At 38.8% G+C, this 15,271-nt stretch overlaps 1 protein-coding gene across 1 annotated transcript; it reads right to left on the bottom strand.

Annotated features, from left to right (window-relative positions):
* Positions 1-10,716: 10,716 nt before the first annotated feature.
* On the bottom strand, positions 10,717-12,801 carry LOC115744107. The gene is made up of 2 exons (XM_030679202.2): positions 12,631-12,801; positions 10,717-12,560 (listed from the first exon to the last, which is right to left on the bottom strand). The coding sequence occupies exon 2, from the start codon at positions 12,519-12,521 to the stop codon at positions 11,112-11,114; it is 1,410 nt and encodes a 469-aa protein (XP_030535062.1). The 5' UTR covers positions 12,522-12,560; positions 12,631-12,801; the 3' UTR covers positions 10,717-11,111.
* Positions 12,802-15,271: the final 2,470 nt, after the last annotated feature.

Here is a 15,271-nt window from a genome sequence, read left to right as displayed (position 1 = left end):
ATTGACATATTCCCTTTTTTATCTTTTATCTTTTATTTTTTATTTTTTATTTTTTATTCCTTTTTATTTTTTACTATTCTAATTTTTTAGCTTGTTCTCTTCACCAAGAGCGTCGTTGCCGGGACTCCATCACCGAGACCATAACCGAAACTCCATCACCAAGATCGCCGACGATCACCTCGGGTCGTCCTAATATTTCGGCCGTCGCCAGACCATTTCCAGCAATAATCTCCGGTGATCAAAACACCACCTCCATTCTTTTGGAACCGAAATTTGAATAATGACGAACATATACATAATGTAAAAATTCAGGCACCGAAGTACATAACTGGAGATTTGACTAAAATGAGCAAAAGGACACATCAAGTGCCAATATTTATATATGATGCTCACTTTGATGCCAATGTTTTTTTAAGAACAATTATTTGAGTGTCAACTCCAATGAGCGTCCATTGGAATTTCTCGCTATTGGCATTGAAGTGATCTTTTTTTCTTCGAATTGGCACTTAAGTGATTAAAAAAAATATTGACACCAAAGTTAGCGTCGTACACAAATATTGGCACTAAAGGTGTCCTTTTGCCAATTTTTTCATTTGTGTTGGATTATTGAACTGTTAAGGTTAGGTTAACTGAAGATTAATATTGTGAGAATTTCCTTATTACTGTTGGAGAATGGGTGATCATGATAGAGTAAAGCTGATGGTGGGTCCGGGAAGAATAATATTGTGATGACTGAGATGATTTCATTCTCGTATAATTGAATTATTGGTAAGAAGCTTGATGGTGGTGCTAACTTTCACCAATGGAAGAAAATTGTGAAGCTTATTTTGTCGTGCAGAATCAGCATAGACATTTAACCGAGCCTAAGCATAGAGACGATGAAACGTGGGGTGCTATTTATACACATATTCTTGGTCGGATGCTAAACTCCGTGGAGAGTAATATAGTTGATCTAGTAAATCATAGTAACACAATCACGGGTTTACGAGCTATCATGGGAATTTTATCTATCAAAGAGAAAGGGGCGTTTTATTATGCAGTACTTTGTTGATTATGTATGAGGAATTGAATGCAGTTCTCCCTATTTTAGCTAATGTCCGGCAAATACAACTTCAAAGAGAATAATTTGTTGTGATGGAATTCTTATGAGGTCTTGGTCCCGACTTTGAAACCGTTAGGTTTCAAATTCTTAGAGGAGAGATCGTTGCATCACTCACGGATACGTTTATTTAGGTATCTAGTGAGTCTTCCGAGGACCCCGCATCTTTGGCAAATAATTCAGCTCTTGTGTCATAGTGTCCAACTTGTAGTGAGAGTAGGAGTAATGGACGAAACCGTGGAGAATATAATGGACGTGATGGTCGAGTGAGAGGCCGAAGCACAGAAACAGGAATAACGAGGAGCCAAAGGCCAGGAGCATCTTTAGGGATAGTCTCACTTGTCTATTGATAGCTCGGGGGCAACACGAACTTGTTATTGCTGTGGCAAACTTGGTCATATTCAGAAATTTTGCTACAAGTTACATAGGAAACCAGGGTAGCAACAATAGTTTTTAGATACTTCATCTTACACTAATTCTTTTCCGTGGTCTTCCGAAGGCAATGTAGTGGTTATGTCTCAAGAGGAATTTGCACGGTACAATCAATCTCGAGACTTCACGCCTACTTCTTCCACTGTTACTTTAGCACATATAGATAAAGCTATTGCGTGCCTTTCGACCGTGTCTTTTGGATATATTTTCCTCTCTTAGTCCATTCTCATCCATAGGTACACTAGTAAATGGTTCATGTACAAATGTTAAGGGAATTGACATAGTTCATCCAACTCCTTCATTGCCATTGTCCTCAGTGACTTATCTTCCACAATTTTCGTTTAATCTCATATCCATTAGTAAGTTAACCAAAACCTTTCATTGTTCAATAACATCCTATCCAGATTCTTGTATCTTTCAGGATCCGGCTACGAAGAGGATGATTGGAAGTAGACATGAGGAAGGGGACCTGTACGTGCTTGAAGACGCAATTTCTTTTGCATTCTCTAGTGTTACCTCCCTACATCAGATCCATTGTCACCTTAGTCATCCTTCTCTACACAACTTTAGAAATTGGATTCCAGTTTTAGTCTCTTTCTAGTTTAGAGTGTGAGTCATGTCAACTTGGCAAATTACATTGTGTTAGTTATTCGCCTCGAGTCATTAAACGAGCAGTGTCTCCCTTTTTGTTAATTCATTTAGATGTTTGGGGTCCATGTTATGTGACTTCCAATATGGGTTTTATATATTTTGTAACATTTGTTGATGACTATTCTATAGTTACTTGGTTATATATAATGAAAAGTCGTTTAGACTTGCTTTCTATATTTCATGTAGCTAAATCTGAAATTTGTACTCGGTTTGGTGTGCAAGTTAAAGTTTTGTGTTCCGATAACGCTAAAGAGTGCTTTTATGCACCCTTTTCTTGATTTATGACACAACATGGTATTATTCATAAATCTTCTATCCCGATATACCACAACAAAATGGTGTTGCTGAAAGGAAGAATAGACATTTGTTGGAAGTTAACTAAATCTATGTTATTTGAGATGAAGGTCCCTAAAACCTTTTGGTCCATATCTGTCTTAACTGCATGCTATCTCATTAATTGCATGGCTTTTTCTATTTTGCGAGGTGGTATTCCATTTTCTACTCTATTTCCAAGTCAGTCACTATTTGACTTACCACATCATATTTTTTTATTGTGTATGTTTTGTTCGTGATATGGACCTGGAGTATCAAAACTTGATTCCAGGGCTATCAAGTGTATGTTTCTAGGTTACTCACATACTCAACCGACAAAATACTTCATAACCGATGATATTTCATTCTTTGAATCCACTCCTTATCATGATTTTCCAATTAGTATGTCTGAATTGGATGAAGAATTACATGTGACCACCATTTGGTCAACTGCTCTAGCCATTTCACCAGTATCTAAATAGAAACCACCTCCTCTACAGGTTTATACTCAACGTCCTTAGGTTTATACTCCCCTATAATTGGTCCTTGTTTCAGGTTGATATGAAGAATGCTTTTTTGCATGGTACCCTTTATGAAAAAGTTTATACGGAGCAACCTCCAAGGTTTGTTGCTCAAGGGGAGTCTAAAGGACTCGTTTGCAAATTTAAAAAAAAAAAAAAAACTTTGCATGGTTTGAAGCAGTTTCCATGGACGTGGTTTGGAAGATTTTCTAAGGTTGTACTTTCTTTTGGACTGTATAGATGTGGCAATGATCACTCTTTCTTTTACAGATAGTTAGGGGAAACCAAGCTATTCTTGACCGTGTATGTGGATGATATTATCATCACGGAAGATGACTTGGTTGGTATAGCTAAACTAAAGATCTATCTCTAGAAACAATTTCAAACTAAGCACTTAGGAAAATTGAAGTTTTTCTTAGGAATTGAGATGGCACAATCACGTAAAGGTATTGTTTTGTCATAGTGAAAATATGTTTTGGATTTACTCACTAAAACAAGAATGTTGTGATCAAAGTCTCTTGATTCACCCCCGAAACAAGGGGTTAAACTGGGAGGAGAGCTTTTCGATAATCCTAAGATATATAGAAGATTGGTGAGAAAAATAAATTATCTCATAGTTACTCAACCAAATATTGCATTTTCACTTAGTGTGGTGAGCCAGCTTTTGTTTTCCCCTCGTAAATCTCATTGGGATGGAGCAATTTGGAGTTTAAGGAACTTGAAGAAGACTTCGGGGAAATGAATTGTTTACCAAAACCACAGTCATAGAACAGTTGAAGGATTTTTTAAATGTTGATTGGCACGGTCTCCGGATGATAGGAGATCAAATTCTTGCTATTGTACCTTGGTTTGAGGTAATCTAGTGTCATGGGAGAGTAAGAAATAGAGTGTTGTTGCCTGCTCCAGTGTTGAGTTAGAATATAGAGTCATGGCACAAGTAACATGTGAATTAGTGTGGATTCAGCAATTATTGATTGAGTTAGGCATTAAAGCTTCAATTCCTATGCCTCTATGGCGTGATAATAAAACTATAGAGCACGTTGCTTCCAACCCCGTGTTTCATGAAAGATCAAAACATATTGAGGTTAACTGTCATTTTATTCAAGAGAAGCTGTAGAGTGGAATGATTATTTGTAGTCACATTAGAATCGGTGTACAACTAGCAGACATTTTTCTAAACTTCTAGATAATGGGAGGATAGAATATATTTGTAAAAATATGGGCATGATAAATATCTGTGCTTTAGCTTAAGGGGGAGTGTTAAAAGTATAAAGGGTAAATTGGTCTTTAGGACTCTTACGGTTTATTTTTGTTGTTGATTACCAATGTATAAATCTTTCTTTACTGAATAATACAAAATAAACATTTTCCTCGCACAAAAACTAAAAAGGGAAAAGTTGTCAAAAATTCTTAAACACATTGCATTCTTGCCGATTCAGTCTCAATTTTTAATTGTACCAATTGATTCATAAACCTATTCACTTTGGAATGCTTGCAATGCAAAAGGAATATGGAGGTAAGAAGCTAGGGTAAAAATAAAGGAGATTTATGATTCTGCTATGGACAATCAGTAAGTTGTTGAACCCAATTAATGTCAAATTCAATTTAAGCAAGTATTGATCCTAAATTCACAGGATTCATGTACTTTGATATTATGCCTTAGATTTTTGGGGTATTCTTATCTAGCACGCCTCAAATATTTGAACCCATGAAATTCATTTCCTAACAAGGAAATAATCTGTCTTTCCAAACGGACAAAATCAGAAAATTTTAAATAACATGCCTGCTAATTTTAAAAAATATCTACCCTCAATGGAGACTCCTTGAACCAAAGTAGACTTTCCATCTTCGTATTGATCGCTTTTATATGCGCTCATCTATAAATGCATGTGGTCCTTCTCTTGATATTCTCATCTCTCTTCTCTCGTATGTTTAGTTTTCCTACCGTAGTAAATCTTTGTAGACAGTCTACTAATCTGAGATTTGTGTGCATATTGGAATGACTGAATAGGCTCAATCTTCGTCATTTCAAATCATCCCTCACAAGTTTGTGCCAGAATAATCCAGCAAAGATGCTAACGTGAAGCAAGCATGCATGCATGGCTGGAGTCGATGAGAATGTAGAGGATCCGTGGTAATTCAGTCCATTTTGCAATTATGTCAACTCAGTCCATTTGGCCGGTTGGCCAAGGCGAGCTAAAATGCGAATTATCCGTGGTAATTCATTGGCGAGGGTCGTGGGGCCATGGCCAACCCTTGGCGAGGGCATGGTGACACTTGCCCTACCCGGGCGAAGCCATCGTTTAAGTAACACCGACATCGACATGCGACACGACACGATATGACACAACACAACATGTCTATACATCATTTCTAAAAAAAAATAGAGACGTTGGTACACGTTGTGTGTGTCTATATATATATATATATGATAAGTTATTAAAATCAGCTATGAGTTTTTTTTTCTTCTTTTGTTAGGTATTCATAATTAAATTTTGTTTTACTGGCTAGGTATATTAATTTTGGGGTGGCTGGATATATGACTTAAGTATATATATTTTTGATAAATTTACATTTGATGCCTAATTCATTGAAAATGCTTAAAATTATCCACGTGTGTATCGAAATGGTGTATCGGGATGCTGGATTTAGATGTCACCGGCGGTTTGGAGCACCGAGCACATGTCGATCGCATGTCGGAAAGTGTCGCACACGACATAGAGGCTCTCGGAGAGTGTCGGTACTTCCTAGGCCATCGCAGCAAGGCCGGCCTTGCCCGGCCGGCCGGGGCCGGATGACCCTCCTTGGGAAGATTCAGGAAAAAAACAACAAAGAAAAGAAAAGAAAGAAAAAAAAAGGAAAAACAAAAGAAATATACTTATTAAATGAAAAATTATTAAAAAATTATCAAAAATTATCCACGTCAACGCCGGCCATGCTACGTAAGACGGTTTGCATGCACGTCAATGATTTCCGATCACAATTGGCTGAATAGACTCGATTGACAAAAGGTACAAAAGTTGAAGACTCAATTAATAAATTTAAAAGGTCTAGGACTAAATTGACAAACATGCAATAAATTAGAACTTTTTAGACAATTTTCGCCCAATATGCATGAGCTGTAATGTCCACGAAGAACTACAAAGAAACAGCATGTGGTTTATGACAGCAAGGCCAGCTGGGATGTCCACTTCCCTTTATCCCCGGTTTGCTTTCCTCACAATTATGAGATGACCCCCTAACCAAATTTGAATGCAAATATCATCAATTCTTGGAGAGCAACATGAGTGGATTTGAGACTTTCTTCTGACTCAGTTCATGCAAAGATAAATTATGAATGTGATATTGACATCCGGGGAAAAAGAAAAGTTGTCCAGATCGGGAATCGAATCCCCACCATCTCGGAAAATGACGAAAATGTCCTTACACCAAAACTGACAGAATTGTTCCTCGCAAGTCGCAACTGAGTGTTTTTTTTTTTTTTTTTAAATGTCGGACCTCGCAACTGAGTTTGATGCACCAGACATGACTTCTTAACTCAAATGAGTGACTTTAATCATTAAATGAATAGAAAAAAATGCTATGTTCTACAAGGATAGCATTTTTTATTAAATCCCAATTTTTTTATTTTATTTTTATTCTTTTTGGGCAGCGTTATTTCTACATCTATTTCGATTAATACACTTTTTTTTAGTTAACCGATCATAATACCAAATCTATCTTTAATTTATTATTTCTTGTTTTATGAACCGAACTGGCTTCATTTCTATCATCTCTCCCATTACAGCAAACATGATATCATCTTATCATGCATCCTCTTTTCACTTTGATTAAAGAAGCTTGTTAATTTTAATTATGGTCTCATATTCTAATTGCAAAAACTATATACAACATTATGCATTTATTTTAATTGTCCATAAACATACGATTAATTTTTTAATTTTCATCAAATGGTTTGAACCCAAACCATGTTTCAAAGTTGAATATTAGATTTTAATCTAATTATCTCTGACTAACACAAATTCTTCCTCCTAGGGCACTAATTATCGTCACAAATTTCTTTCCTCTCTCAAAATAACCTTTTCGTTCTTCTGTGCTATTATATTGGGCGGAAGGTTTGAAAATCTATATAGTTTATGAAATGATTTCTGAATTGATAAAAGAGGAAAATCAATTGGACAATAGCAATTTATGCCAAATGTTTCGCCGTGCATCAACCATGTATCGCTCTAGTGCTGAATGTCAGAAAACAGTCATGAATTCTGCTTATCAAGTTTGAGGTCCCTTGGATTTCAGTTTAAGATAAATAAACAGTATTTTTTTTTCCCTTGCCACAATTTGAAGTCTCATTTAACAAAAGTAATTATGGAACGATCACATGTGACTTCACGTGTCAACATACATTTTGCGAAAGTTTCAAGTGTTTCATATTTTACAAAAGTCAAAAAGCATGATTTGCAAGATTTTGATTGAGAAAAAAGCAGAAGTAAAAATCAATCCAGACAGCGAGCGCGGTGGTTCTGATTGGACAAGGTACGGTTCTAATGGAACCCCTCACGTTCTCATATTTATTTCTCTAATTGAATTTAACTTCCAGACAAATGACATGTAGTTGGCTGTAATAATTAACGGTTTCGTGGCTTTTTAATATGTTAGTAGTAAATAGATGTATGGAATTGCTTTCGTTAATAAGTTAAAGAAAAGCACAATGTACATGTAAGTTTCATTGGTTGAGAGACTGTTTTGAGAACTATAGTTTGAAGGCCAGTATTAAAAAATTAGAGGCATGTCCGAATGTTGGGATTTGTTTTTTAATAGGGATTATTGTTTCCAATTGCACATGCAATTGCGCAGGGCAAGTGATGTGGCCTCGTCATTCGTGTTCACCGACACAAAGCAAGCAACCTCGTCCCCGCAAGGTGTCGGTGCACCTTTGCTAATCACGCCCATTCCCCACCTTCCCGGAGGAAATCGCTTGTCCTATATTCAGTAATTCTCCAAGCAAAAGATGATCAATCCCAGAGGTTTTCTCCAGATTCGTACGAGATGTGGGCAGCTTCCTTGTTGATGAAAAACCAGGTGAGAGATGAGTGCAAGTCAAATGAAAGAGAGCCGAAACAACGGATGATATGAAAAACCAGGTGATAGGAATGGAGTGTCTTGATTTCTTTTTGTCGTCTTTAGTCTCTATTTCATTATGTTTGTACTCCTTATCCTAACAATAAGCAAGTGTGAAAGCAGGAAAGGTATCGGAAGCTTGTAAGTTGGCAGTGCAAATCAACTATGTAAAGATGAATAAGGAAGAAGTGAGCTTAAAAGTTGTTTCGCCGAAAGTGTTGAAGAAATAATAATAATAATAAAGAATATGAATGGATCGATAAGGTTTCGAATGACCCTTTGTTGATTAAAGGTACTAAGACAGGAGGCATCCACGGTCAGTCATATCAATTGCAAGAAAGTAAAGATAAAGATAAATTTGCCAGAAGAATGTTAAGTTATGTGATTGATTGAAATGTATTTACATAAAATACACTTGGGGTATCTATAACTTACAATCAATAGTCACACAAATAGCTACAACCATAACTATCGACTCCACTACTCGACAAGACTATAAGGACACTTGTTAACAAGACCTATTTTATAAAGGAAAATATTAAACACAGTCACTTGTTACGAAACGTTAATTACACGTTGGAAATATCAGTACTTCTATTTGTAGTAAGTGACTTTTTCAAATGCATTATTACTTAGTTTTGAATGTACATTCACATCTGTCATTCATAATTTTAGTGGCACCTACTAGTGTCATACAGGCACGCGTTAACAAGACTCATCTTGTAAATAGATCTTAGTAGAATCAACGTTATGTTTGAACTTCAGTGCCATTCGCTTTATTTCGATGGTGGAAAATTTTTCGTGATCCAACGGTTGACAGCAACACTATCCAATCGAACGGCTGAGAATCCACGCAACAATTCGATCGCTCGAAATTGCGCCACGTGGTAGAGAAGTCCCTTTGACATTATCCAATTCAATCTTACAATTTCGTCTTCGATTTCGATTTATAAAGTGCAACGGGAGGGCAAAGGAAGATTAGAGGTTATGCCCTACCAACGAAGTTGATCTCAATTCAACACAAACGGCCAACAACTCCACCAATAAACCTAAAAGTCATTGAGGGCCAGAAGAGTTGGCGGGGGAGCGGGGGCCCTATTTCTTACGCGTTCTGCCTTGGACTTGTCAGGCGCTAGCGTCGATGTGATTTATATCGGTAATGCGGATCCTTTCTTGAACCTAAATCATACACCATAGCTGATAAAAGTTGGGAGAAGTGTCAAAAAAGTCCTCAACCTATTGTATTAGTGTCAATTCAGTCCTAAATCCTTTTTTAGTAATGCGAATCCTTTCTTTCAAATATTGTCGCTCTTCTCAATGATGCCACTAGAAAGCTCTAAATGTTCTCTCTCTCTCTCTCTCTCTCTCTCTCTCTCTCTCCTATAAATAGAGCATTCCTGACATGCAACAGAATCCTCGTCACTAAGCAATAAAAGTCGTTGAAACGTTATATATACATGTCCAAATTGAAGAAATTTCGTTTCAATTATACATCATTAGCGGAATATTAAACTATGGACGTCATCATTTACATGTTTGAACTAAAATTAAAAGTAGGTGATACTCGTATTTGTAGCTCATCGTGATTTGCGGGCATGATTGGACGAAACTTTCTTCAACAGCATGATGCTTAAAAATTGTCCAAAAAGCCCTAACTTGTTGCACATTTATCAATTCAATCATAAACCTTTTAATTGTGACAATTGTGTCATAAACATTTTCAAGTTAAAATGACTCTGCTTGCGATACAATAAGAATTGGGAGGGGTAGCAACATTGTTGACGATTGAGCTCGAGGGTAGTAAGATGGTGTTGTCGATAGCAAGTAGTGCGGGGTGGAAAGATATCATCAAGTTGGTGTTTTGGCAATGGGGCTTACCAATTATTTGGTATTTTGGGATGAAGGGGTTAAGTCTGAAAAAATGTAAGTTTTAAAAGCAAGTGTTGCATTTGATTTATCTTTCTCAAAAGGTTTTGGAGAAATGTAATTGGGAAGGTGATTAAAAAGTGACGAGAATCTTGAAATTTTCTCAAAAAAATACTTTAGGGAGTTAGGTTATATAGAATTATATTACCACATTATGAATTCCTTAAAACAACATATAAGCCACATAAATATAAGATTCTAAACTCGAAACGCATTTCATGAAGATTTGATATTGTAAAATAATCAGCACTATAATTGACATGAAGTGTGCTCTTGAATATTTATTTCCGAAGCTTTCACTAATGTCATATTAATGCGAACTTGCTTTTGAATCATAGGATTCCATTGAGTATGACTATTGCACATTATAAAATTGCTTCTCCCTTAGCATCGGCAAAGCAAAACTCCGAAAAAGTAAACTAGAAGTTCCAAATCTTTTGTACGATACTTAATTCAATGTCACGACTTTTCGATCGCTCATTAAAGTTCCTCAACTTTCAAATTCCATTCGTGAGTTGCATGGTAAAAAACGATGACTTAGCATCAAATTCTAATGGTGAAATTACTTCCATGTGAACTTTTTAAACAGCGCAACGTCGGTCTTCCAACAAGTGAATGGTCAATCGATTAAAGAAACAATCCAGCTTCCTTCTCTTGCTCCGAAAGCATAGCGATTTCTTTACCCGAATTGGTATCATGCAACATCATCACTTCAAATAATACCATTACACCATAGTTGCTTGGCCAACATTTTGCAGGACAATGCTCATTATTTCAAGTAGGAACACCAATACTGCATTATTCCCCATGTAATCTTGGGAGGGGTGCAAAAAAAATTAGAATAACCCTAGAACTTAAAAATGGAAAAAAGGACATAGCCAATTTAGGGGAAAAAAAAAGTCAAACGGTTGACCCCAATAAGACCCTTGGACATGGAGAAGACCGTCGTAGCTTCTGTACCATTTCTTGCACCAAATTGGTTTGATTGCAAGTTCCCCTCGTTTGGAGCTGCGGGATTATGAAACGAAGAATTTCACTTGTCCTTTGAGCTTTTAGCTCTTCTTGCCCTCCTCACCACCCTCTTCCAAGTAAGCCTTCTTCCTCCGCTCAGCCCTCGCCAGCAAGCAGATCCCGAGGAAGCACGCGGCGTAGACCCCGTGGACCTTCCAGTTGGTCCGCGGCGGCTGATGGAGCACCATCGGGTGGAACACCGCCACGTAGTAATGCAGCCCGACGGCGAAGCCCACGAAGGTCTGGGCCAACCCCAGGAACTTCGAGCCAAGCCCGGCGTCGGTCGAGAAGACCAGCACCAGGTACATCAGCAGCAGCAGCAGATACAGGACGTACCCGAACGTCTGGAAGATCTGTATGCACACGTACGCGGACCGCGAGGTGGCGTAGAAGAACCTCAGGGGCTCGAGCCCGGTGGCCAGCGAGGAGAGGCAGAGGATGGAGAAGTAGATGGAGAGGTAGACCTGGACGAAGATGAGGAGCTTCTGGAGGGAGAAGTAGGCCTTGATGCGATTGAAGACGAGGGAGACGAGGACGAGAGGGATCAGGATGAAAGCGCAGGAGACGAGGGTCGCGATGGCGGGCGCGTACTTGTTGCCCACGTAAGGCTTAAAGCCCTTGGTCATCTGCTTGTTGGCTTGGGTGAGGTAGGCCTTGGAGGTGGTGGAGATTCGCTCGAGGTCGGGGATGAGGGTTTGCTGGAACTTTGTGGGCAGATCTCGGAACTCGGCCACCAGATCGTGACCCTCCTCGGAGTCGAGCCAGTTGGGCTGTTTCGGCTTCTGGGTCTTGGGCGTCTTGGGTTCTTGGTCGGTGGAGCCTCTGTTTTTGCTCTGTTTCTTGGGGTCGGACTGAGTGAGCTTCTTGTCGAGTTGGAGTTGGGAGTCTTTGGTTTTGTTCTTGGGTGTGGCTAGTTTCCCCAGATCTGACCCTTTCTTGGCCGAAGACAAGTCGCCTTTGGTGGAATTGGAGGGTTTCGAGGTCGTGTTCAGCTTCTTGACCTTCAAGGTGGAGTTGAACTTCTTGAGCTCGGATGTATCGACAAAGGTGGACGCGGGCGACCCTTTTTTGGTCGAATTTGCGGGCTTGAGAGGCTTGGTTTGGTTCCTGGAGGGCAGGCTCGATTTGGGTTTCATCAGCTTGGTCTGGTTTTTGGCGGAGAGAGCGGATTTAACGACCTTGGTTTGGTTCCTGGACTTCTCCGAAGTAGCCAGCGTGGTCGGCTTGGCCTTCTTTTTGGGCACAATGATCTGGTCACCATCGCCCTCTGCTTCTCGAGCCTCCATCAATCTCCTTCTGGCAGCACCCAGAAGAAACTGCTCGCTCTGAACCGGAGACTCCGAGCCTAGACTAGCGCGGAGGAAAACGAAGGAACCCACGAGAACAACAGCAACGCAGAGGAGAAGAGCAAGAGCGACGCTTCTGCAATTGAAGCGCACGAGCGGCGCCATTCCCGACGCTTCGAGGATTGAAGAGAGCTTGGATTGGATCTGCAATTGTGGAGTGAAGGAGAAGAAGAGAGAGAGAGAGAGAGAGAGAGAGAGAGAGAGTTATATATACCTTTCAAGCGTCGACTGAGAGGAGGAGGAGGAGGTGAGAGACTTGAATGCGGGGGATGGGATGAGGTGAGATCGGTCACATGGTGGCTTTTTTTGTGCGGAAAGGGAAGTTCCCTCCTCTGTTTTTCCACGCGGTTTCGCAGGTTCTGCTCGCACAATTCGTCACTCCCACTCGCCCACTCCAATGTCCGGGAGCCGACAACTACGAAAAATTGTACATTCATCTCAGGTCGCAGTCAATGTATAGATTCTTCCTTTCGATTTTCGTTAGTTTTCATTTTCAACCCGACGAGGACCATGTCCGAAGAGACGGTCCCACGAAGCTCGTCCGTAAGTCCGAGAACGACTCCGCTGTCAAAATGGAGGTCCCAAACCCGCGTTTATAAATCGATCATTAGCTTCTCTCATAATTGATATAAAGTTATTTGTAGCCTAGCTTCAATCCACGTAAAATACAGAACCAGTACATGGAGCTGCATATTAGTTTTTATTTTTGGCCAAACAAAGCTGTCAATTCTTCAAAGTTAAAATTTAAAGAGGAAAATTTACTAAATGTGGACCTTAGGATAGGGATCTTTGAATTCGGATTGTATATAAAATAGATCAAAACGAATTAAATAGATCGCTTTGAATTCGATCATTTTCGACTCGATCCAAATTCTATCCGATTTGCCCGTTTGACAAGCCTACCTAGGCGAGGGTCGTGTTCTAAGCTCCTTCCTGACGGTGGACAAAGGAATGTAGGGTACGAGGGACAAAGACGACGACGCATTTGGTTTTAAAATGGGTAGATAAATCCGTGGAGGTAGAGCTGGAAAGACCCTTTTGCCCCTCATTAGTGATGATAAGGAAAAGCCACTCACTCGATTCCTGACAAGTGACAACTGATAAGTGCGTTGATGTGATTTTAATGCAATACATGCTGGAATGTGGTCATTACAGTACAATCGGTCCAAGCACCGGTATACTTGCTTCTTGCCACTTAAACAGTGTTTCACAGTCAAGCCGACATCTTAAAATAGGGATGAAGTCAACGAATTTTTAAGGAAATAAAGGATTGTTTTTTTTTTTTTTTTTGTGGATTTTGGATAGAAAAGTAAGGGCTCGCAGATTACAGCATTTCTAGAGTAGAAATCTGTTTGACAATACAATTTTTTAGAGCAGAAATCCGCAATTTCATTTTTCTACTTCTGAAGTAGTATTTTGCTTTATAAGTAATTTTAGAGTCACTTGAAGAAGTAAAAAAAAAATTGCTTCCCTTTAGAAGTAAAAAAAAATCAACTCCGGCTCAAAAATATAAGTAGAAAAATCAATTTCTGACCAAAAATTAAATTCTATAAATGAAATGTTGTCATGCCTGCCCTAAGTGGCCGTAAAAGTAAATGAATTGAAATGCAGGTACTGAAAATTAAAGATTTCGAGATAGGTACATGGTACGGAAAATTTCAAAGTGCTGAAAAGGTAAATTTGCAAGAAACTTACGGAGAAAAACAAATGTACAAGAACTAATGTTCGGTGATTGATATTGCCAGCCTCCACGGAGATTACAATGCAGGTTATTTTACAGCCCACCACCACCAGTATTATCTACAGTTACTGACAAATATTCATGCTCACTGAGATTTTAGATATGATTATGCACAAGAAGTTACAAATTCTTAGATCATAGGTATAATCTTTTGTCAATCATGTTCTTGAATCGATCCACCGTGTTCGTCTTCCATTGATGGGTCGGCAAACTCCTGTTAGTTCATCAATGGTACTAGCTCTCCACTTAGCCGAAAGTTTGAGATTCTTTTGCTCTCGATAACTTTGTCGATCGATCTCTTTCAACTTGTTTTGACTTGCCGACCGGCTAAAGGTTTTTCCGACAATCTTCTCACTATCTTGTTTATTAAAGTGTCCCCTTTTGTTCCCGCATTGTGTTGGTTTTTGTAAAACGGGAAGTAAACTAAGTGCATTGGAAACGGTCGTTAATAAAACTCATTACTATATGATAGTATGTATACTTGTATAGTGAGAATGACAATTTCGATTGGATATGCTTTCCAATTGACTTACCATTTTCAACGTTCCAAACATCGGAAATCTAGAAAATCATTTTCATAGAAATTGTTTTCAACGACACGAACGCAACCTTAGCCCGCAATTTAACAACGGGAGATGGAAAGGCGGAGTTCGGCTTTAACGATTTTCCGCCGGCATCAAACTCAACGAGGATATCTCGAATCAAGTGGTGAGACAGCTTTCGCTTGGACCAATTGGCATATGGGCCAGCATCAACCTTGTGTGATGCATTTAAGACGAGTAAGATGAAGCAATCATGTGGGCATAACTTGAAATGTTATTTATTGTTACTGCAATCTTATATTACACAATCACGTTTACCAACAATGTTATATGCTTGATATATGGGAAAACTGCCCCAAAAAAACAACTTTAAAATGCATTATATTGGTACCAATTCGGTCCTAAATCATTCAATTGGATCAATTTAGTCCTAAATCTTTTTGCATTGATACCAATTCAATTTATCTGGCCAATTTTGGCAGGAAATTGCTGGCGTGGATGCCGGTCATCCTACGTAGCACAATTGGCGTTAATATTGACATTTTTTCCATAATTTTTAAAAAATTTCAATT

The sequence above is a fragment of the Rhodamnia argentea genome, chromosome 11, assembly GCF_020921035.1.
Source record: "Rhodamnia argentea isolate NSW1041297 chromosome 11, ASM2092103v1, whole genome shotgun sequence".
NCBI classification, from domain to species: domain Eukaryota; kingdom Viridiplantae; phylum Streptophyta; class Magnoliopsida; order Myrtales; family Myrtaceae; genus Rhodamnia; species Rhodamnia argentea.
Note: the sequence above shows the minus strand (reverse complement) of the source record. Positions and strands in the feature narration are given on the sequence as shown.

What these genes read in the sequence shown, in the direction of transcription:
- LOC115744107 (XM_030679202.2), bottom strand. Translation starts at nt 12,521, where the DNA reads ATGGCGCCGCTCGTGCGCTTCAATTGCAGAAGCGTCGCTCTTGCTCTT.